Raw genomic sequence first — 23,094 nt, 5'->3', positions numbered from 1 at the left:
AGAGAATAATTCCAAGTGACTCCAAATCCAGTACTCTCTCACTATACTACATAAAACAAAAATGAATTGGATAATCTCTTAAGATTTTTTGCAGCTCTAAATACTATAATTCTAAAGCATCATAAGAGAGAAATTCATTGGGTCACTGAACTCATTGCACTGACAGAAGAGGGTGTGTTCTAATTAAACCATGCAGCAATGATTTTCATGGAGCAGCTGGTAGGGAAGTAGAGCACTAGACCTGAAGTCAAGAATACTCATCTTTCTGAGTTCAAATCCAGCGTCAGGCTGTGTGACCCCTTATCCCTGTTTGCCTCAATTTTCTCATCTGTAGAATAAGCTGCAGAAGAAAAGGGCCAACCACTCCAGTATCTTTGCCAAGAAAACCCCAAATGGGGTCACAAATAGTTGAATACAACTATTTTTTTAATATATTTTTTTTAAATTTAAAGCTTTTTTATTTTCAAAATATAAGCATAGTTTTTGATATTCCTTCTTGCAAAACTTTGTGCTCCAAATTTTTTTTTCTCCCTCCCTCCTCCCTCCTCCGAGACAGCAGATAATCCAATACACGTTAAACATATGATGATGATTCATGTGATTCTTCTATACATATTTCTATAATTATACTGCACAAGAAAAATCAAAAGGGAAAAAAAGTGAGATAGAAAACAAAACGCAAGCAAACAGCAACAGAAGTGAAAATAATATGTTGTGATCCACACTCAGCTTTAGTCCTCTCTCTGGGTGCAGATGACTCTCTTGATCATTGGAATTGGTCTGAATCACCTTCCTGAATAGTAATTTTACTATCCTATTCACCTTCAGCCTGCATCAATCATCAATGCTGGTAAAGAATTAATGAAAGAGGATAAAACTTTTGAGTTTGAAACTGGTGCTCTTACCTGACAGCAACAGGCCTTAAGGTGAGAGGAAAAAGAAGTGGCATCTGATTTATAAATTCAAAGTCTACACCTTTCACTGTTGTGAAAGCAGTAGAAGTTGTTCTGCAATCAGAAAACACTTAGTTCAAATTCCACTTGATGCTTTCTACCTGTGTATCGTTGTACAAGCCCCCTAACAGCTAAAGGCTTTAGCTTCCTTATCTGTAAAATGACAAGAGTTGCACTGTTTGGTGTTTAAGGTCTTTTCCAGCACTAAGTCCGGAAATCCTAGAAATTAGTACTCAGGCAAAGAGGGGAGAGCTTGAGGACCTTAGGAGAGGAGCTCAGAGCATTCTCCTCCAATTGTGTGCCCATTTGGAATGCTACTTTGCAGTGGTTGCCTAGCAACTAAAGAACGCGGAAACCTTTCTGATTTCTTGCTGTCCTGAGTTGTGGATACCGGGGAGAAGGCCGGAGGTATGGCGGAGGAGGATGAGGAGGAGATTACTGAGGACCAACTAAGAGTGAAATCCAAGCCTCTTCCAGTCTCTGCTTTGTCTGCTTTCAGTTGCGTCCCGTCTCGACGCACCGGACCTAAAGAACACAGCTATTTTTATCAGGAAGGGAAGGTAAGCAGCAAGAGGCTCGAAAGAAATGTAGACCAAGGAGGCAGAGTTTCTGTAATTTTGTGGTAGAGACAACACAGCTCTTAATAAATAAGTGACCTTCACCCCACCCCTCAAGCTTTCAAATGTGGATTTTCTTTTTTAAATTCCAACTTGTGGAAGGGGGGTTGTTTGTTTTGTTTTATTTTGTTTTTCTCTGTGCCTGTAATGCCCTCCTTCCTCAACCCTCTCTCCTAGCTGCCTTTCAAACTCATAAAATCCCATCTTCTGCAGAATGTGTTTCCCAGCACTATCCTGCCTTCTTAATAAGAATTTATATTTTATTTAAATACACGTTTTTATATATGACATATAATTACTTATTCATACATACACATACATTCAAGTTATATACAGTGCTTAATATATAAAGATACACTCACATATATATGTAAAATCACTAGACAGTTTTACATGCACTTCCTAGTGATAGTTTGGAACCACATATTTATCAGCAGACAATGATTATGCCAATCTCTAAGAAGTTTCTCTGGTAAAATAACAATAGATCTCATTTACATGTTTGTTTATTTTACATTTTTTAAAGTCCTTTCCTTACTACAGTCCTGTGATATAGGCAGGGCAGTTGCTATTATATCCATTTTATGGATAAGAATATGAGTTAAAAATTACTGATCTGTATTCCAAAGATATCATAAAAGAGGGAAAGGGACCCACATGTGCAAAAATGTGAAGCTCTTTTTTGTGGTGGCAAAGAATTGGAAATTGAGTAGATGCCTACCAATTGAGGAATGGTTAATAAGTTATGGCATATGAATGTAATGGAATACTATTGTCCTATGAGAAATTATTTCAGAAAAGCCTGGAAAGACTTACATGAACTGATGCTGAGTGAAGTGAGCAGATCTGGAAAACATTATACAAGGTAACAGCAAGATTAAGTGATAATCAACTATGATAGACTTGGCTCTTCTGAGCAATACAATGATCCAAGACAATTCCAGTGGACTTTGGATGGAAAATCCATTCACATACAGAGAAAAAACTATGGAGACTGAATGCCAGGCACTCAAGCATATCATTTTCACTTTTTTTGTTTTGTTTTGTTGTTTTATTTATCGTTTTTCTCTTTTGTTCTGACTTTTCTTTTCAAACATGATTCATACAGAAATGTTAAAAATTGATTATACATGTATAACTTTTGCTTGTTGTTTGGGAAGATGGGAGGTAAGAAGGAAGGGAGAAAAAAATTAGAACTCAGAATCTTACAAAAATGATTGTTGAAAACCATCTTTACTTGTATTTGAAAAAATATACTATTGAAATAAAAAAAAAAGATAATTTGGCCTAAGAGACTTTATGGGGTCATGGAGCTAAAGCTTAGAGAGAGATCATTTTCTAATCATTTTCTAATCTAATCTAAGAACAGAAGAGAGGTTAAATATCTTGCCTAAGGTTACACAGGTATCAAATAACAGAACCAGAATTGTAATCAAGACTTCTTTCAATTGCAGAAATATCATCCTTAAATTTCACGTAAAAATGGGTCAGTAATCTCAGATGGGAAAGCATATACCAATAAGAACCACAGAATCTCAGGGCTAGAAGGGACTTCACAGGCAATCTGACCACTGTTTACCTGAACAGAAATCACTCTACTCTGTCTCCAAGAAGTCATTCATTTGTCTGAAGATTTTTAATGAAGAAAAACATACCGATTCGCAGGCACACCATTCTCCTGGTGGATAACCCTTATTGTTGGGAAGTTTTTTTCTTACATTAAATAAAAATTTGCATAACTGCTTTCACCTGGTCTTCCTATTTTGTCCTCTAGTAGCTGCTTCAAGAAGTATCATCCTTCTACCAGAAGACAACTCTTTATACACTTTAAGAAAGGTACAATGACTCCCCTAAGTCTTCTCTTTTCAAGGTTCCTACAGCCATTCATACTGTGGAATGATTTCTTAAGTCCTTCCTCATCATGTTACCCTTTACTGGACACTCTAGCTTGTGAATGTCTTACTTAAAATTCATGCTCAAAATTTTTTTTTGTCTTTATTAATTGATTTTAATTAAACATGTATAGGTTAATAAGCAGACGTAGTCCAAAGTTAGTGTGTCTAGTGTTTTCATTCAGTCATGTGCAAAATTTTAAAAGCCTATATTTACTAGGTGTGTGACCCTGAGCAAATCACTTAACCCCAATTGCCTCAGCAAAAAAAAAAAAAAAAAAAAAAAAAGCATTCTAACCCGAGCAAGGCACAACAAGGTGGTTGTTACTCTTTTCCAAATGCAATCCAATTTATTTTTAAATTAATTTAATTTAATTAATAACAAAATTATCCAATTTATTAAATACTGTGTTCCAGACAGTGTGCTAAATGCTGGAAGCAGAATAAAAATATCTTTCTAATTTCACTTCAATTGTAAGTTACACTAGGTATAAAATATTAGTCCAGCTTCTAGTTTCTTACATGTTATTGCAGTTTAGGATGTGATATTTAGGTAGTGCATATATCTTATTTTTATTCCATACAAATACCTTTCTACTAAATTTCTGTTCAATCAAATATTAATTCCTTTGCCTGGCTTTCAGGCTCAACACCTTATTTACATATTACATATTTTCTGCTCCTGTCAGGTTGGTCTATTTTTCTATGCAAAAGGTATTTAGGTCTTCTTTCACTTCTGTCATAGTGCTTATATGAAATGCCTTCTCTTTCCCCTTCAGTCCTTTAAAAATCCTACCTGTTATTCCAGGTCCTTCTTGAGTCTTATCTCCTACAAAGCCTTTCCTGATTATTCTTGTCCTCTCTGACTCTCTTTGATGTCAATACTCTCCTTTTTAAGGAAGTAGAAACTCGAGGCACAGGAAGGGTAGATGATTTTCTCTGGGGCACATTGCTTTTATGTCCATGGTAGGATCAAGTCTCCTTTGTCCTCAAGCCTAGAAAGCTATTCACTCTGTTCGTGAGGTACCTCAGGCTAAAGCTGCTCCTTCCTTGCTCTTACTGTTTTGTTAGTAATTTCTTTCCTGTTGCCCTAGTGCTTTTAGGGTAAGTCTTTGTGTATTCCAAAGTGCTCCCTATTTGCTGTGATTGATTGGCTATATATTAGCTCTAATTGGGGACCTACATAATAATCATTATTAGCACCAACTGATAATTTGTTAAATATCATTAATTAGGCAAATTCCGATCCTAGATAACCTGAGAGGTATATCTGAGAATGGGTTTTATTTTTGTTTTTTCCTGGATGGCCCAATTAGTGTGCTTATCATGTTCCCAGGAAACAAGAGGAATTGTCAAGTTTAGGAGACAAGTGTGGAATAGTTATTCCTGATAATGAAGAAAGTTATTCCTTGCCTTCCAAGTTCCAGCACAATTTTTTTTTTTCTTTCCTCCCACATAAACTATCCACAAACAATGTAATTGCAGTATATAAAAATAGTATCATCAAATAGTTGATGTTTATATAGTATTTTATAATTTATAGGATACTTTTCTCACAATAGTCATATGACATAGGCAGTCTAAGAATTATAAGTTTACTGAGGTTCAGAGAGATTATGCTTTTTAGTTTTATTAGTTAAGATTTGGAAGGAATCTCAGAAATCATTTATTCCAAGCCCCTCAGATAGAGCAAACTAAGTCAGAGAGTTTGTGTCTTGCTTAAGGTCACACAGGTAATAAGTGTCAGTGTTGGAACTTGTACTCAGGTCCTCCCAATCCAAACTCATTAAAAAATCTTTCCCATTGCCCCAACTCCATATTCTCCCACAAAAATAACAAGTGCTACCATGTTGGTACCTTTGTTCTTATCTTGGGTGCTGTAAGATCTTGTTACTCAGGAAATGCCTAAACTTTTTGCTCCGTTTTTCTGTGCTTTTGTGTACTTGTGTCTGTAAGGCCATATCATGTCATCATTTGACAGTCGAACTTTGTAAATGAGTAGGATAGAGCACCTAATTTTGTTATCTGTTTATTGAAATGGTATAAATTCCATAAAAATAAAGTTAAACCTCTTATCAAAGATGGAAGAAATAGTCTAATATAAGTTCTTTTTTGATTCACTTAAAATCTTATTTTATTGATACCTGTTGTCTTCATATAGCTTCAATTCCAAGTATTTTTCTTTCCTTTATCCTATCCAGTAAGGGATACTTTGTAGCAACAATTCTAAGTTCCATCTCAAAGCCATCAGATAGGCTTTCATCCTCAGATGAAAAATAATAAATAGTGGATAAATTGTGGAAAACAGGCACACTACTGCATTGTTAGTTGAATGATAAATTAGGCTGGACATTCTAAACAGAATTTTTGGAATTTCACCTAGAAAGTTATCAAACTTTGTATAACTTTTGACCTATTTTTACCAGTACTAGGCTCATACATACTCCAAAAAATCAAAGTGGAAAAGGATCTATATGTACAAAAATATTTATAGCAGCTCTTTTTGTGCTAGCCCCAAATTGGAAACTAAGGGAGTATTCTCTTGTTAGAGAATGGCTAAACAAATTGTAGCATATGAATACAAAGGTATATTATTGTTCTATTAAAATAAATGGTAAAATGCACAAATTCAGAGCGAACTGGAAAGACCACTATGAATTGATGTAAAAGAAAATGAGCAGAAATTGAGACTAAAACAATGCATGTAATAACAATATAAAGGAAAAACAACTTTAAAAGAATATAGAACTTTGGTCAATGCAATGATTTATTCTGAGTCTTAAAGAATGAAAATGATGAACTTAAATGCAAAGAAATCACATTTTGGGGGACATAGTTAATATAGAAATTTGTTTTGCTGATCATGTAGCTATGTATCAAAGGCTTAATTTTTTAAGAATTTAATTTTTTTTCTCAATTTGTGAGGAAGTAGTAGGGGAACAGATTTAACATGCTTGTTACTTAAAAAAATAAAAATAGTAAGTTAAGTAACATCTTGAACTATAGTATTGCATTACATACAATTCAGGTTTATCTGTACATTTAACTGCATTAAAAAATATTGGAAAACACACCTACTATGTGCAGGATTTATTACTAGATCCTGGACATAAAATAGGAGTAAAGACATGCATAGTCTTGGTCCTCAAGCAACTTAATTAATATAGAGAACACTGACTATACCAACCGATATCAAATGATCTCAGCTGATTCCTGGTCATCATGCTAACTTGACTCTGTCACTGGGCCATACTACTGAAACAGTTTTTATTTTCTCTGAATAATATTTTATTTTTCCAAATACATGTAAAGATGATTTTCAGCGTTCATTTTTGTGAGATTTTGTATTTCAAAATTTTCTCCCTCTCTCCCCTTCCCAAGACAGCAAGCAATTTAATTTTTTTGACCATTTCCTTTTTTTTCTTCATTAAAGATTTTTATTTATAAAACATATGCATGGATAATTTTTCAACATTGATCCTTGCAAAACCTACTGTTCCAAATTTTCCCCTCCTTCACCCACTTCCTTCCCTAGATGGCAGGTAGTCCAATACATGTTAAATATGTTACAATATATGTTAAATCCAATATATGTATATGTAATTATACAGTTACCTTGCTGCACAAGAAAAATCAGATCAAGAAGGGAAAAAAAAAAAACTGATACAGACCCAGTAGTAAGACTGCTGGATCAAAGGGCATGCATAATTTTATAGCCTTTTGGGCATAATTTCAAGTTACTTTCCAGAATAGTTGAATCATTTCACAATTCCATCAACAATGCATACTGAAACACTTTTTTTTTTTAAATAACTTTTTATCGACAAAGCCCATGCCAGGGTAATTTTTTTTTACAACATTATCCCTTGCACTCTTCTGTTCTGATTTTTCCCCTCTCTCCCTCCACCCCCTCCCGAGATGGCAAGCAGTCCTATATATGTTAGATATGTTGCACTATATCCTAGATACAATATATGTGTGCAGAACCAAACAGTTCTCTTGTTGCACAGGGAGAATTGGATTCAGAAGGTATAAATAACCTGGGAAGAAAAACAAAAATGCAAGCAGTTTATATTCATTTCCCAGTGTTCTTTCTTTGGGTGTAGCTGCTTCTGTCCATCCTTGATCAATTGAAACTGAGTTAGATCTCTTTGTCGAAGAGATCCACTTCCATCAGAATACATTCTCATACAATATCGTTGTTGAGGTATATAATGATCTCCTGGTTCTGCTCATTTTGCTCAACATCAGTTCATAAGTCTCGCCAATCCTCTCAGTATTCATCCTGCTGGTCATTTTTTACAGAACAATAATATTCCATAACATACATATACCACAATTTACTCAACCATTCTCCAATTAATGGGCAGAACCCTCTCTACTCAAATTCAGAACATCCAAACTTAAATGATTCACTGGCATTAGCCAGTATATTCTCCAGGATCTGATCACTCTTTATAGAAGTATAGGACACTGATTAAAATGAACTTTAGATGTCATCCATGATGCAAAAGTTCCACCCCCCAAAATGCTAGACAAGTATACAACAATCAAGGAGTCAATAAAACATTTCAATCATCCAGTCTCCACTTGAAAATCTCCAGAGGTCAGAAATTCACTAGCTATCACTGAAGTTCATTTTGGTCTCCCTATATCTTTCATTTAACAAATCTCTGTTATCTATCTACATATCTACTTATTTATTTTTTGACCTTCACTGAATTCACTTCCTTTCACTGGGCTCAATCTACTGGGAAAGACACATAAAGGAAAAGTACTTATTTTTAAAATTTCTTTTAAACCAGACTACTAGCTGTGTGACTTTGGGTAAGTTACTTAATGATTTTTGCTTCAATTTCCTCATCCATAGAATGCGCTAGAGAAGGAAATGGCAAGCCATTCTTGCATATTTGCCAAGAAAACCCCAAATGGAGTTACAAAGAGTTGGACACAACTGAACAACAATTGTATTCATTAACAATTTTTTGGACATTACAGTGTTCTATAGACTATAGCTAAATAGCACTTCCAATAGAATAATGTTATTAAAAAGATGGAATTTTTAGTGAGTTATTTTCTTTGTTAGCTTTTTTTTACTTCTTTTTGTATATGTTCAATTGAGTTTTTAAATGAGTTGTTTTGCTCTATGGAGTTTTTTTCCATTTCACTAATTTTTTTTTTTTTTTTTTAGTGAGTTATTTTCTTTTTCCAATTCATAAATTCTTGTTTCCCTGCACTTCTTGGGAGTTTTTTTTTTTACCTTTTCCTCACATTTTAAGGAGTTGTTGCTCTCTTGCATAGCTTCTCTTTCTTTTCTCCATTTTTCTTCTAGTTCTCTTTTAAGGTTTTTAATAGTCTCTTCTAGGAGAGCCTTTTGTATTGGGGACCAACAATTGTCTGGAGACTGTCTGCTATTAGTCTCTTCAGGATTGAAAAGCTGTTCTCTTTCTGTATAGAAGCTATCAATAATCCTTTTGATTTTTTTACTCATTTTTTTAAAGCCTGTAGTGTCTGCCTTCAGGGCCAAGAGGTTACCAGCTTCCTCTGCAAAGCAGTGAAAGGTGTATGGACGGGTAGCTGTCCTGCCAATTGGCTACAAAAAGCAGCGAGGTACTGGAGTGCTCTGGGAAAGAGTTCCCCACCCAGATGTAACTCAGACCTGCAGGGCTGAGCTGGGAAAGTGCCCTGCAAAGAACACCTGCTGTGTGGAATAATGACTGTCCTGGGTGCTAGAAGCTGAGCAATGAGAGTTTCACTATCCCAAGCCAAATCCCGCCCTGGGGCTGTGGGTATTAACAGCTGAGTAGTGAATGGCCCTGCAGGGACTGGAAGTGTCTCTGCCCAGGGAAACACAATCTGCTGGGGAAGTTCTATTGCCCTGGGCCGAGCCTCCCACTGTGGTGATCAGAGGCTGCCCAGGCTGTGCCCCACTGCCGTGCAGATTTGTAACTGTCCCCACAAAAGCCCCAATAACTGCAGGATGTGGCTGCAGGGCTGTGTTACTGGTCTGCCTGAGTCACTTCCAGGTTTGAGGGGTTATAGCCAGATCTCGTTAGTTTCTGGCGTTTTTTAGAAGACCCTCTGTTTTAGGCTTTAATTTCTCTGCCTATTTACTACTTTGTAGTGAAGGCAGAGCAGTTAGCCGATAGCAGAGTTGCCTCTGTAACTTCTCTAGCCACAGAGATCACCCCTGCCCCTGGTCTGCTCAGGACGCTAGTGTCTGGCTGCCTGTGCTAATCTGTTCCTGGCCCCTCAGGACAAACCTTTCCTAGGGATCTTCCAGATTATCTTCTGCTGGTACTTTGTAGTGCTTCTAATCTTCATGAATTTAAGCAGTGAAGAGTTATTTTTGAGGCTGAATTAAATAGTTGGTTGAGGGGAATGAGAGGAGCTTAGAGAATCATGTGTGCCTTCTCCGCCATCTTGGCTCCAGTCCCTCCCCTTTTCCCCCCCAAACTCTTTAAGCTTCATTTTCCCTATTTGTAAAATGGAGAGGATAGTCAACTAGTTTACTATGTGTCAAGTATTGTCCTAAATTCTGGGAATAAAAATATAAGTAGAAAGGAATTCAGTCCCTATCCTCAAAAAGCTTATATTCTAATAGAAAAAAATAACAGATAAAAGGAAGTTGAAAGTTGGATTTAGGGGAAAGAAGAAAGTAAAGATGAAGGGAACATTTTGGTAGAGGTAGCTGGCCTGGGCACCCTCTTTAAATAGAGGCTCTGGAAAGAGCTATCTAAGGATAGCTGTGAATAAAAGTGCAGTGCAAACCTTAAAATACATTATTATATGTTAATGTTAGTATGAATAGAAATAATTTCAAAATATAAATGTACTCAATGTACTCTAGTATCATCAGTGTATGATTGCAGTAGCTAGGTGGCCCAGCGAATAAAGTGCTGGGGTTTTTCCAAATTCAAATCTAGCTAATTCCAATGACTGAAGATGAATCATTGGGTCCATCCCCTCTTAGAGAGCTAATCCAGAATGAGGCATAAATATTTCTACATGATCACTGTGGGCATTTGTTAATTGGATTATGTGTTTATATGTAATTATTTTAAGAATTGTTTTTTGTTTGTTTTACTTTTTAAATTCTATTGGAAGAAATAGGTCCTAAGGAGGAGAGATAAGAAATGTCACAAAAATAAAATAAAAATGAATAGTTCCAAAAGGACAGCTTTTGGGGGGCAGTTAGTTTTAGGGCAAATAGCCCTCTTCATCTCAGTATTTCTTGATAGCATCATTATAGCACATCACCTTAGAGTAACTAATGATGGTAATAATGTCAGTGCATTTTCAATTAAAATTTAAACTTAAAAGGGTGGTTCTACAAAAATCAAATAATATGTCAGTTGTGTCTGATGGCAAGTGAAATATCCCACAGATATAATCCCCTATCTCTGTAGAGAAGAGAAGTAAAAAAATCATTCTTAAGCTAAGACATCTTAAAATACAATCACTTTATTATTATGGAAATCCTTCTGTTCCATTTTATTAAAGGTGGGACCAAGTCTATAGCTATTTCTTTCTCACACAGACTTTCCTTACCATAAGAGATGAACAACATCTGCTTGTGAACAGATTGTAAGAGTTTTTATCTATTGGCCTTAAAATGAATCACTATATGTCACTACTAATCTTCTAAAGTGTCTGGACACCCAAGGAGTCTATAAAGTTAATACATAGATCTGTTAAATTAAAAAAAACAATCTCTTTGTGTACCCTTGAAATTTAGAATAAAATCAGCACTTAGAAGCTGTCAGGTAGGAAGTGATGAACTTTAAAATTTAAAGAGTTATATATTTTTTTAATTGTAAAAGCAAACTAGAGTTATTATCTTCCTGATAATAACTTCCTAATTTGGAAGTTTGACCCCAGAATCAATGTGATATAACTAGATTCTTTTAAATAGAAAGAAGTGGAAATTAAGATTAACCACTCTTAGATTCCTGATAGTAAAATTATCCATTGCTAAATTAACTTAATATATTCTATCAAGTGAAAAATGTTGTGTAAAGTATTTTTTCAGTTATAATAAACTATATAAATGGCATTATTATTATTGTATTTTGTGTTTTGTGGGGACAGATGGTACAAATTGACACCACAGGTTGTATTGCCTTCAGGAATTTGAAAATTCCTTTAATGATTCCATCTTTTTAATAACATTATTCTATTGGAAGTGCTATTTAGCTATAGTCTATAGAATGCTGTAATGTCCAAAAAATTGTTAATGAATACAATTGTTGTTCCGTTGTGTCCAACTCTTTGTGACTCCATTTGGGGTTTTCTTGGCAAATATGCAAGAATGGCTTTCCATTTCCTTCTCTAACGCATTCTATGGATGAGGAAATTCAGGCAAAAATCGTTAAGTAACTCACCCAAAGTCACACAGCTAATAGTCTGGTTTAAAAGAAATTTTAAAAATAAGTACTTTTCCTTTATGTGTCTTTCCCAGTAGATTGAGCCCAGTGAAAGGAAGTGAATTCAGTGAAGGTCAAAAAATAAATAAGTAGATATGTAGATAGATAAACAGAGATGAAAATAATCCAAACAAATGGATTTGTTAAATGAAAGATATAGGGAGACCAAAATGAACTTCAGTGATAGCTAGTGAACTTCTGACCTCTGGAGATTTCCAAGTGGAGACTGGATGATTGAAATGTTTTATTGACTCCTTGATTGTTGTATACTTGTCTAGCATTTTGGGGGATGGAACTTTTGCATCATGGATGACATCTAAAGTTCATTTTAATCAGTGTCCTATACTTCTATAAAGAGTGATCAGATCCTGGAGAATATACTTGCTACTATGGAGGCTAATGCCAGTGAATCACTTGAGTTTGGATGTTCTGAATTTGAGTAGTGTCCAAATGGATCAGCTCTGCACACTGAATCGAACATCAGGATGGTGAGATTCTAGGAGCAGTGGGCCACTAGGCTATATAAGGAGGAACAATCCCAAATCATAAACAGCAGGTTTAAAACTCTTGTGCAGTTAACAGTAAATTAAGGCCTATGAATATATTTCCAACTTGAGAATTGGAATTGAGAGAGAGAGAGAGAGAGAGAGAGAGAGACAGAGACAGATAGACAGACTAGATATAGAGAAGGAAGTAAAAGGCTGTGACTTAAATACACCTGGAAATGTACCCCATTGGTGATAGCAATTTATGTTTAGGAGGTAGGAGAACAAAATATGAATCAGGATGAGTGGAAGGAGATAGCAAATGATATTGCTAGAAGTTCTAAAAAGCATTTTTTAAAAAAAGGGATCATCATTGAGGATTTTACCAGCTCAACCTGTCTTTTTCTCTGAAACCTGGCTTAATACTGAGCATATCTGCATTGTGAGGAATATATGTTCCCATGTAAGTTCTCCTAAATTCCAAATATTCCTGATTTATTCTGGTTCCTTTGTTTCATTGATCCACAATTGATTACCCTATACTTGGGAACCTTCAAATACTTATTTTCAGTTATTTTGTATGTGGTACTGTTGGAAGGTTTTCCTACCCTTCTTTACAAGGCAGGCCTCACTGTGCAGAAGAGTATAGCACTGTTAATGTCAAAATCAAGGACATAGCTGGAAAGTAGACTGATGTTGAAAGTAGACTGGTTGCTAAGTAGGATAACAATTGGAAGATAATTTTAAAGTAAAAGAATAAATACATAAAACATGAAAGAGTATGAGAAAGGCCTCAAGAGGACAAAAGAAATGGTTTTGATTTCCTATTCCTTTTTTACAAAATAATTTACTTTAGTTCTTGCAAGTACCTGAATTCTTTAAGGCAGAAAAAAAATCCCTTTAAAAAAATCTAATAGAATACTAGTAAAGTTACAAAAGTCAGATATAAGACTTTTAAAAGTTATTGAGTATAACTGGTCAAGTAGTGTTTCATAAGATCATTTAAATGTAGGCTAATTTTGCTTTTTTTTTTTTTAAACTTGATATCAAATAGTCAAAAAAGAATAAAGGGATCAATAACAGAGGGTAGGAACAGTTGAAAAAATGATGATTAAACTAAAGGCATTGTGAGTGTGACAGCCACAATCTTAAATGAGTCTGCATTTGAATGAAATTTCATTTTTTCAGTGATCCCAAAATTCATGATAGTACAACATATCATAATGAAAATAACTCCTGAGTGTGAGATATTTGAATAAAGAATAAGCAAATGTGCAGCCTTTTTTTCTTCTTGATAAAATTAATAAATAGCCAAAAGTTCATTTAAAAACCAAATTATAATAAAAATACTTGGCAAAATGCATTCAAATGATGGACCAGAGTGTCTAAGTAGTTAAGGCCATTATGTTAAAGCTTTGCAGAGGAAAGGCACAGATTATAGGGACTCAGGGGAGGAAGAGGAATGTCAAACTGACAATCATTGAAACCATTTATCATGATGAAAATTTCTTAAAACGTTCTTTATATGACAGTTGAAACTCTTTCTAAATGGTGTTGCCGAAAAGATTAACTATGACTGAAGCCAAATAACTGATTTGAGGAACCATGACTTAATCATCTTAATATCTAGATTTATATAAATTTGAGCAATGAATGTCATTACCAAGTCTGTATCCCAAAGAATTAATAAAAAAGGGAAAAGGACCTTTTGGTGCAAAAATATTTATAGTATCTCTTTTTGTAGTGTCAAATTTGAGTGGAAGTTGATCAATCGGGGAGTGACTGAATAAGTTATGATATATGAAGGCATAGAATATTATTGTTATATAAGAAATAATGAATAGAGTGATTTCAGAAAATTCTAGAAAGACCTACAGGAACTGATGTTGAGTTAAGTGAGCAGAACCAGGAAAATATTGTACACTGTAACAAGAAGATTATGTGACTATCGGCTATGATGGACTCAGCTTTTCTCAACAATGTGGTGATTCAAGGCAATTCTGATAGATTTGGGATGGAAAATATTAATCATATTCAGATACTTTGGAGACTGATTGTGGATCAAAGCATAGTATTTTCACCTTTTTATTTGTTTTTTTTCTTTCTCATGTTTTTTCCCCCCCTTTTGGTCTCATTTTTCTTGCACAACATGACACACATGGAAATATGTTTAAAAGAATTGTACACATGTAACATCAGATTACTTGCTGTCTTGGGGAAGGGAGGAAATCAGGGAAGAAGGAAGAAAAAAATTGGAATTTAAAATCTTAAAAAAATGAATGTTGAAAGCTATTTTTACATGTATTTAGAAAAATAAAATATTATTGAAAGAACAAAAAAAGGCTGAAGAAGGAAATGGCAAACCAGTGTATTCAACAAGAAAATCCCAATGGGGTTGTACACAACTAAAATGATTGAAAGGCAACCCCTGGGTTATGGCAAGGAACAAAAATAGTCAATTGAGCTCTTAAGATTAAAATTTTGTTTCAGATAATTAAATCTCCTGAGTGGTCTGCAGATTATCTGTTTCTCCATCACTTCACCAAAGTGAATGAATGACTGACTATATGATTAAGTCATTGTGTGGATAAGCACTCATGTTCTAACTGTGGTATATAACATGCTAACAGGAAGATTTAGATTATAGAGAGAGGATAGCTGGGGGCTTTCCCATACCAGCAAAGTCCCTGAATGAATATTTGTATTTGAATAAGTCATATTAGGGATCTGTCTCAGAGCATACATCACTGTTCTGACTGTATTGACCAATAGCCTAGTAGGAATGGAGCATTATTAGGGAAAGAAGATCACTGTAAATAGCTTAGCATCCATTAACTAGAAAAAATTCAGTTAGAGTTCAGTCTAAAGCAAAACTTTTTAAACTTTGGGTCATGACCCAAAAGGACAGCATCACTGAATATGGGGGTGCATGAAAATTGGCAACAGTAAAAGGTATCAAATATTCTACCACAATTTAATTTTTATGTAAAACTAAATAAGCACATCCATCTCATTAATATGCACATTTTCTTTTTGATAAATGGTGAAATTATATATCAAAAATTGTTTAAACTAAATTCCTTTATGATTTATTATCAGTAAATGTTTGATTTATATGCTTATTTCATATACATATGTATACCCCATGTATAATTTCTCTGGCAAAAAAGATATCACAATTAGAAAAAGTTTAAGAAACCTGGTCTTAAAGATGAGTGTGTGGTAATTCCTGTTGATTTTCTTTGAATGGTTTAGCAAAAAGAGGTTTGGAATAGAGAGAATGTGTAGCACAATCTAAAGTTCTTCCCGTGTGCAATTAACAATAAGGCAGATCTAATAGAAAAGTAGAAAAGTGTATATCTTAAGACTGACAACAGCACTAGACTCTTAATATACCAAAATTTCTATTTGCAAGTCTTATGAATTAATACTCTTCCTATGGTTCAAATCTCATATTCCCCTCAAAAATTAAAAACAATAAATTTTATTTCTAGAATATGATTCAGTTCACCTGCCAATAATCAAGGCAACCACGTATTTATTTTAATTAACATTTATCACAAAGGATCTAAAATTATAAATAATACTTAGACATAAATCCAGTAGCAAAGCATAATTCACAATAATACTAGAGAAAACTCTACAGTGTGAGTGGAATTGGAGCTTCTTCAGTCCATTCTTGGCCTTAGTCCTCCCCACTTTGACCTTCTCTTCAGGGTTTTACTCTTCATTTTCTCAATTTCTTTTTTTTTTAATACATAGTCTACAGCTATTAGCTCCTTATTCAGTTGCCATGAAATAGGAATATACAGTATACTATCCTATAAGATATATACATATATATTGTGAAAAATATATATATATACATATACATATATGCACAAACACACATAAATGTGTATGTTTTCATGTATATATGCGTGTGTACATACACATCCCTCTATATCTCAAACTAAGCTTATTATACTCAACAAATAAAAAATTGACCATATGTAGTTTGACAAAACCTTGCCAAAAGTCTTTTTTTTCTTTCTTTCTTGAAAATGAGATTGTCCAGAAAATCTGAGATGTACCTGTATATTTAAACCTAGAGTAAAGAGAAAAAATGGAATTCAAGAATAGAAACACATGTTATTCAATTATTCATTCATTCAATCATTCAAAAAGTTTTTATTGTCTACAATGTATGTCACTAGATTGAGTGTGAGGATTACAAAAAGAGAAAAGGAAAATAGTCCCGGACTATGAATACTTAACATTCTAATGAGGGATACAAACAGATACATATATAAAAGTAAGTTAGAGACAGCACTAGTTAAACCTGACAGGCTGAGTTTTCAGAGCCAAGGGTCCCATTGAACATGCTCCACATTTGGTTGCTATTCCCTTTAGCAACTCATTCCTTTATGAGGTTGTAGCTTTCCTTTTCAGAGCTGGTCAGATCTTCTTCCTTTTGGTCATAATTTCCTTAAAAACCAAACTAAAACAACAAAAAAAATCCTTGGCATTTAGATTTAGTCAAGAACATGGAATGTAGGAGGAAAATGCTTTCCTTTGTTCCCTCTCAATATTTTTTTCTTAACATCTTGTGATTTTAATCTTGAGATATATGAATCCTGAATTAATTGCCTATTTACAATAGTTTATTGCTTCTCTTTTCTTCTTGTTCTAAAGTAATTCCCGAGCCCCCTGGTATAGTTCAAATTGAATCTTTTGTCTTTCTAGGATAAGCAATATAGCTCTCTCCACTTCCTTTCCTCCCTCCCTGCCTCTCCTCTTTCCTCTTCCTCCTCCTCTTTCTCTTTCTCGTCCTCCTGTTCCTCATTTTTTCCTTCTTGTCCTCCTTTCTTTTCCTCTTCCTCTTCTTTCTTTCTGTGTCTGTCTCTCCCCGCCCCCTTTATTTTGGGGTCTTAGAATACATCTTAGATTTTTTTTTTGTTCATTATTTTCATCTCATTTTCAGACAAAAATCAAAGCAGACTTTCTAATCAAAAAGGTAAAAAATACTTTTTAAACCGCAAGGAAGTGAAAGTGTGGTAGGAGCTTATAAAGTGAGTAAATAATCCATCAGCAAATGTTCCTCTATAGGGAGAAGAAAGTAGAAACAAGGAAGGGATCTTATTGATTGTCTCCCTACAGATCAATCTAATCAAGAAGCATAGGATTTGCCTTCCACATAGTCTGTCCTTGGATCATTTTCACCACTTTGGTTCAAAACTCCTTGTGGATGTTCAGAACCTCTTATCTGCTTTCTATGTTGCTTCTTTCTCCTCCTTTGCATCTCCCTTCCTCAATTTCTCTTAATCTCCCTCCTCTTATGATACTCTGGGTTGTTTGTCCTCTTGGTAAGTCTGAAATCCCCTCAAAGCTCAAAGCAGGAAAGGGGATTATGTATCAATATTTAGCCTTGTCCCTATCTCCCCTTGCTCTGTTTTCAGACTTTCTGGTAAGAGCTCCAAAAGGTAGGTTACTTATATGAAATAGAGACAAATTATTATTATTATTATTATTTTATTTGGAGAACAGAAGGCAATAGAAATTGTGATGAGAGAAAGAAGAGAGTTCATTCCAGAAATGGAGGTTAGGTAATAAAAAGTCATGGAGTACTTAAGGTGGAGTATTATGAATGAGTAACTATGAGAAAGCTAATTTCATTGGACCATAAAGTGTTTGAAAGGGAATAATATGTAAGAAGGTTGCAAATTCTAGATGGGCTCAGTTTATAAAGAGCTTGAATGCAGAATAGAAGAATTTATAGTTGATACTAGAGGTGGTGGGGAGCCTCTGGAGCTTAGCAGCATGATATGCTCAGATCTGTTTTAGAAAGATCATTTAGGAGTCTTCAAAAGAGTCAATTGAAAAGGAGAGATATTTTTGACAGGAAGTCCAGTCAGAAGTCCAGGAGAATATTGATGAAGACAACTTAGAATGGTCCATGTGAGTACAAAAAAGGGGAAGTATACACAAGATGTTGTAAAGAGAAAAATTATATTTGGCAATTGTTTGGATGTATGAGTTGAGAGAGATTGAGGTATCAGACATGAAAATTCAGTGGCAGAATTCATTATTAATGTAACATTTTTCAAAAATTCAGCAATGCATGTTTATAATGTTGGCTAAAAAATCTTTTCAGTTGTAGCTTAAATCCAGCTTAAATTGAATTTAGTAAGGACAGAATATGCTTCTTTAACTCCAATTTCATTAATCCTAGTAGCTCCAAGAACAAGACAGGGTGAAAGTGGTCAGAGATAAATACCCATGCTGCCAAAGTGGTCAGAGATAGATACCTATACTGCCTTAGCATGTGCTAAGACTTAATCAAGAAACAAGGCAAAAGTAAGAGAGAATAAACAGAAAAAGAGGAAAAAAGAAGACAGAATAAAAGGAAAAAAGAGAAAAGAAAGTTGTTTATGAAATTATCATTTCAGGTACCACCCTGCTTTATGATAAAGCTCTCTTTTCAGCTAGAAATCTACCCTGCATCTGAAATAAGGCACTAGCAAATTTATGGAGCATTCATTTTCATCCCTTTTTTAAAAAAAATATTTTCCCAATAATATGTAAAACAAATTTTAACATTTTTATTTTAAAATTTTGAGTTTCAAATTCTCTCTCCTTTTTCCCTCCTTGAGATGATGGTAAACAAGTTGACATAGTTATATATGTGTAGTCATGGAAAACATATTTCCATATTAATTATGTTGTGAAAGAAAACACAGACCCAAAAACCCCATAAAAATAAAATGAAAAATAGTATGTTTTGATCTGCATTCAGACTCCATTAATTCTTTTTCTGGAGGTGAATAGCATAGGGGAATGTTCTTTAAAATACTGTTGCTGGACTTTAACTCTTGAGTTATAAGATAAAGTTATATGAGATTTTAATTGTAATGACTCCTACTTAGAACACATTTTAACTTGTATATAATTTTTAAATCAGCAAATTAATTTCTTTCTCTTTATTTTTAAGACAGGAGTTGTTTCCATATTTGATTGCATTTTTAAAAGGCCTCTGGATTACAATCAAAATTTGCACCGAGATGATCGAGAGCATGCCAAAAGTATAGGACTCAAGGTTAATGAGGAGGTAACGTTTAGACAAGTTAACTATAGTCATGTTCTTTTTAAAGAAAGTTCAAAAAATATTCAATTAATTGTTAATTTATTGATAACAAAAAACTAAATTTCATGTACAGGTTGTTTTATGTAGCTTAGGGATTCCTACAGCTATCATGCATTTGAATGTGTAATACAAAGTATAGACACATATCACATTTTTACTGACATAATGTATATTGCAGGTTGACATTCTTTTTATTTCTTTGGCATTTGTTATGGCTTTCCATTTTTTCAATTTTGTCCATTTGATTTCCCCCCTTTTTTTTGTTTTTGATTAGGTTAAAGTTTTATTTATTATCTTATTCTCTTCAAAGACTCACTTTTTACTTTGATAATTTTTATAATATTTTTGCTTTTCATTTAAATTTAGTGGGGTAAACAGTGACAATATGCAAATAACTATTTATGTAAAGAATTCCTTTAGAATAGGTGAAGGTAGCATGAATGCTAAGTGACTCTTGAATATTTAGCAGTGGATTGCATTCTTGTCCAGCTTAGCTAGTTTTAGAGAGGCAATGAGATAATACAGATTTGAATACAGTTACTATTGTAACTACCTACTCAATTTTTTAAAATAGTTTTTTATTTACAAGATACATGCATGGATAATTTTACAGCACTGACAATTGCAAAACCTTTTGTTCCAAATTTTCCCCTCCTTCCCTCCACCTCCACCGGTTGACCGATACATGTTAAATATGTTAAAGTATAAATTAAATACAATTTTGCTGTACAAAAAGAATCAGACTTTGAAATAGTGTACAATTAGCCTGTGAAGGAAATAAAAAATGCAGGTGGACAAAAATAGAAGGATTGGGAATTCTATGTAGTAGTTCATAGTCATCTCCCAGAGTTCTTTTGCTGATTACCAACTCAATTGTAAAGGGGAGATAATTTAGACAGGATGGCCAGTGAGAAGTCCAGGAGAATGACTTCAGACATTAACTTAGAGTGGCTTGTGTGAATGGAGAAAAGGGGACGTACACATGAAATGTTGTGAAAAAAATAACTATATTTGACAATTGTTTGGATATATGAGTTGAGAGGGATTGAAGTGTCAAAGACAAATTCAGTGGCAGAGCTCTTCATTTTTAATGTTAATCTCTCTCTTCAAATGCATAGAGGAAATAATCACATCAGCAAAACTGAGAATCCTTGAAGCATTGCACTCTACTTTAAATATGCTTACATGTACCTATAAAACAATCTGTAGCAGAACAAGGCTTTGGAGTCCAAGGACATGGACTCAAATCCTTGTGCTGCTATTTGTTTTCTAGGATTATCATGGATAAAGAGTTAATTGTTATTCATATCTCTGGATTTCAATTTCTTCATCTGTCCATGGAAGCCACTGACAGATCTCAAAGATTCCTTTTAGCTCTAAATCTATGCTCATTTGTACAGGAAAAGCCCAGGTGTGATCTAGATATTCTTTGTCTCTTTTTTTTTTTTAAGAAGGCACAACCAAATTATGTCTTTTGTCAGTTTGGCAATACCATTATTTTACTTATAAAATAGTCTCATTTAGTTATGAATTGTGTTAATTTATGAGAATTTAATCACTCAATGGTTTTTACAATTTTTATGATTCTATTGCTTCTTCTAAAGATTTTTTTAAAGAGGGCATATGATAATGGCATCAGGATATTTCTTTCTTCTCCACAGTAAATAAACAGGCATGTCTCCTCACAAATACTATGACCTTGTACAATCTTGGCAGAAATAATTATTACAGGAAAAAACAATAGGATGGACATGTTGATGGATCATTCTGATTTTAATCAGTATTTGATATATACAATTTCTTCAATTTTCAATAGGAATGGGCAAGACCTATTGGAGTATTAACATCTTCTCTTTATGGAAGACATATATATAAGCCTGTGGAAGAGATGAACAGAGAGCATGTGAGGGTTAACCATCTGAAGGGCGAGTTCTATCGGAAGAATGCTATCACTTGCATGGAAGAACCTGGTTATGGACATATTGCTCCATCCTAATTTCTTTATATACTTCATTGGGCAAATTGAGGTGGCGTTAAAAAGTATAGTTATAGAAAGGATGAGCAAAGTTTGATTTAATTTTTAACTTTCAAATTCTTTTTGGAAATAAGACTGTTAGGATTATTATTATAGAATGATAGTTGTCTTAACTACTTGATTAAATATTTTCATTGTGGAGCACCAGTTTTCTGCATAGTTTAAGGAGCTGCTACAAAATTTTTAAAGCTCATTTTGTAGTTAATATATTTTATGTCAATGTTACTTTGATTAAATGAAAAACTATTTTCCTATCATATGTCCAAAAGTAACTTAATAAAATTTTTTCCTCTGTTGTAATGGATTTTTTGTTTTCTTGGAAAATATAATTTTAGAATATTTCTAGGGAATTCATCTATTATAAGATGAAAAAAATTGAATATTTCCCCAGGGTTTTCCCAAGTACCCAAGTACCAGGGCAATTCTGCTATGTTTAACAACTAAATTTTAAGACGTGTTTTAGCTCAAAATACACCTTTTATGTATTTTGTATATTTCAGGTATATTTCACCTGTCATTTTTTTAGAATAAAATTGCTATTAAAAAAAAGACAAATGTTATGGGACAGGAGCAATATAAATTTTCCAGTAATTCAGAATTTGTTTAGGAAGAAAGAGCTAGAGTTTTTCTCTATGATGTACTTGGATTACAATATATTTGGATCACTTTCATTTTTGAAACTGCTATGTATATATGCAATATCAATGTTTAATTTTTCTATAGATATGACTCAAAATTTCTTATCTTCAAGATAATTATAAAATTATTCATGTCAAAGGCAATCCATATAACATAGTCCCTTGGAATAATATCCTTTATTTAATATGCTGTAGTATTATTGCATTTTAACCACATAAGCATGTGACATGATTAAATTTAATTCTGACTTTTCCCATTTGGGGGCTTATTGCTGTGAATTTATGAACAGAATCATCATAGAAACTATGCTACCAAATTGGCATTTCTTTCTTTCTTTCTTTCTTTCTTTCTTTCTTTCTTTCTTTCTTTCTTTCTTTCTTTCTTTCTTTCTTTCTTTCTTTCTTTCTTTCTTTCTTTCTTCTTTCTTCTTTCTTTCTTTCTTTCTTTCTTTCTTTCTTTCTTTCTTTCTTTCTTTCTTTCTTTCTTTCTTTCTTTCTTTCTTTCTTTTTTAAGAAAGCTTTTTTTTTTACAAGTTATATGCATGGGTAATTTTACAGCATTGACAATTGCCAAATCTTTCATTCCAATTTTTCCCCTCCTTCCCTCCACCTCCTCCCCTAGATGGCAGGATGACCAATAGATGTTAAATATATTAAAGTATAAATTAAATACAAAATAAGTATACATGATCAAACCATTATTTTGCTGTACAAAAAGAATCGGACTCTGAAATATTGTACTAAACTAACTTGTGAAGGAATTCCAAAATGCCAGCAGGCAAAAATATAGGGATTGGGAATTCAATGAAATGGTTCTTAGTCATCTCCCAGAGCTGGGTGTAGCTAGTTCAGTTCATTACAGCTCCATTAGAACTGATTTGGTTCATCTCATTGCTGAAGATGTCCAGGTCCATCAGAATTGATC

General features: G+C 33.8%; 1 protein-coding gene across 1 annotated transcript; it reads left to right on the top strand.

Moving 5' to 3' along the window:
• The first annotated feature begins 1,314 nt into the window (after positions 1-1,314).
• CFAP90 (cilia and flagella associated protein 90) lies at positions 1,315-21,831 on the top strand. The gene is made up of 3 exons (XM_051969832.1): positions 1,315-1,513; positions 19,344-19,460; positions 21,313-21,831. Exons 1-3 carry the CDS (start codon positions 1,364-1,366, stop codon positions 21,490-21,492), a joined length of 447 nt encoding a protein of 148 aa, XP_051825792.1. The 5' UTR covers positions 1,315-1,363; the 3' UTR covers positions 21,493-21,831.
• Positions 21,832-23,094: the final 1,263 nt, after the last annotated feature.

The sequence above is a fragment of the Antechinus flavipes genome, chromosome 1 (genome assembly GCF_016432865.1).
Source record: "Antechinus flavipes isolate AdamAnt ecotype Samford, QLD, Australia chromosome 1, AdamAnt_v2, whole genome shotgun sequence".
Classification (NCBI taxonomy): Eukaryota; Metazoa; Chordata; class Mammalia; order Dasyuromorphia; family Dasyuridae; genus Antechinus; species Antechinus flavipes.
The sequence above is the reverse complement of the archived record's forward strand: the minus strand, read 5'-3'. Positions and strand labels throughout refer to the sequence as shown.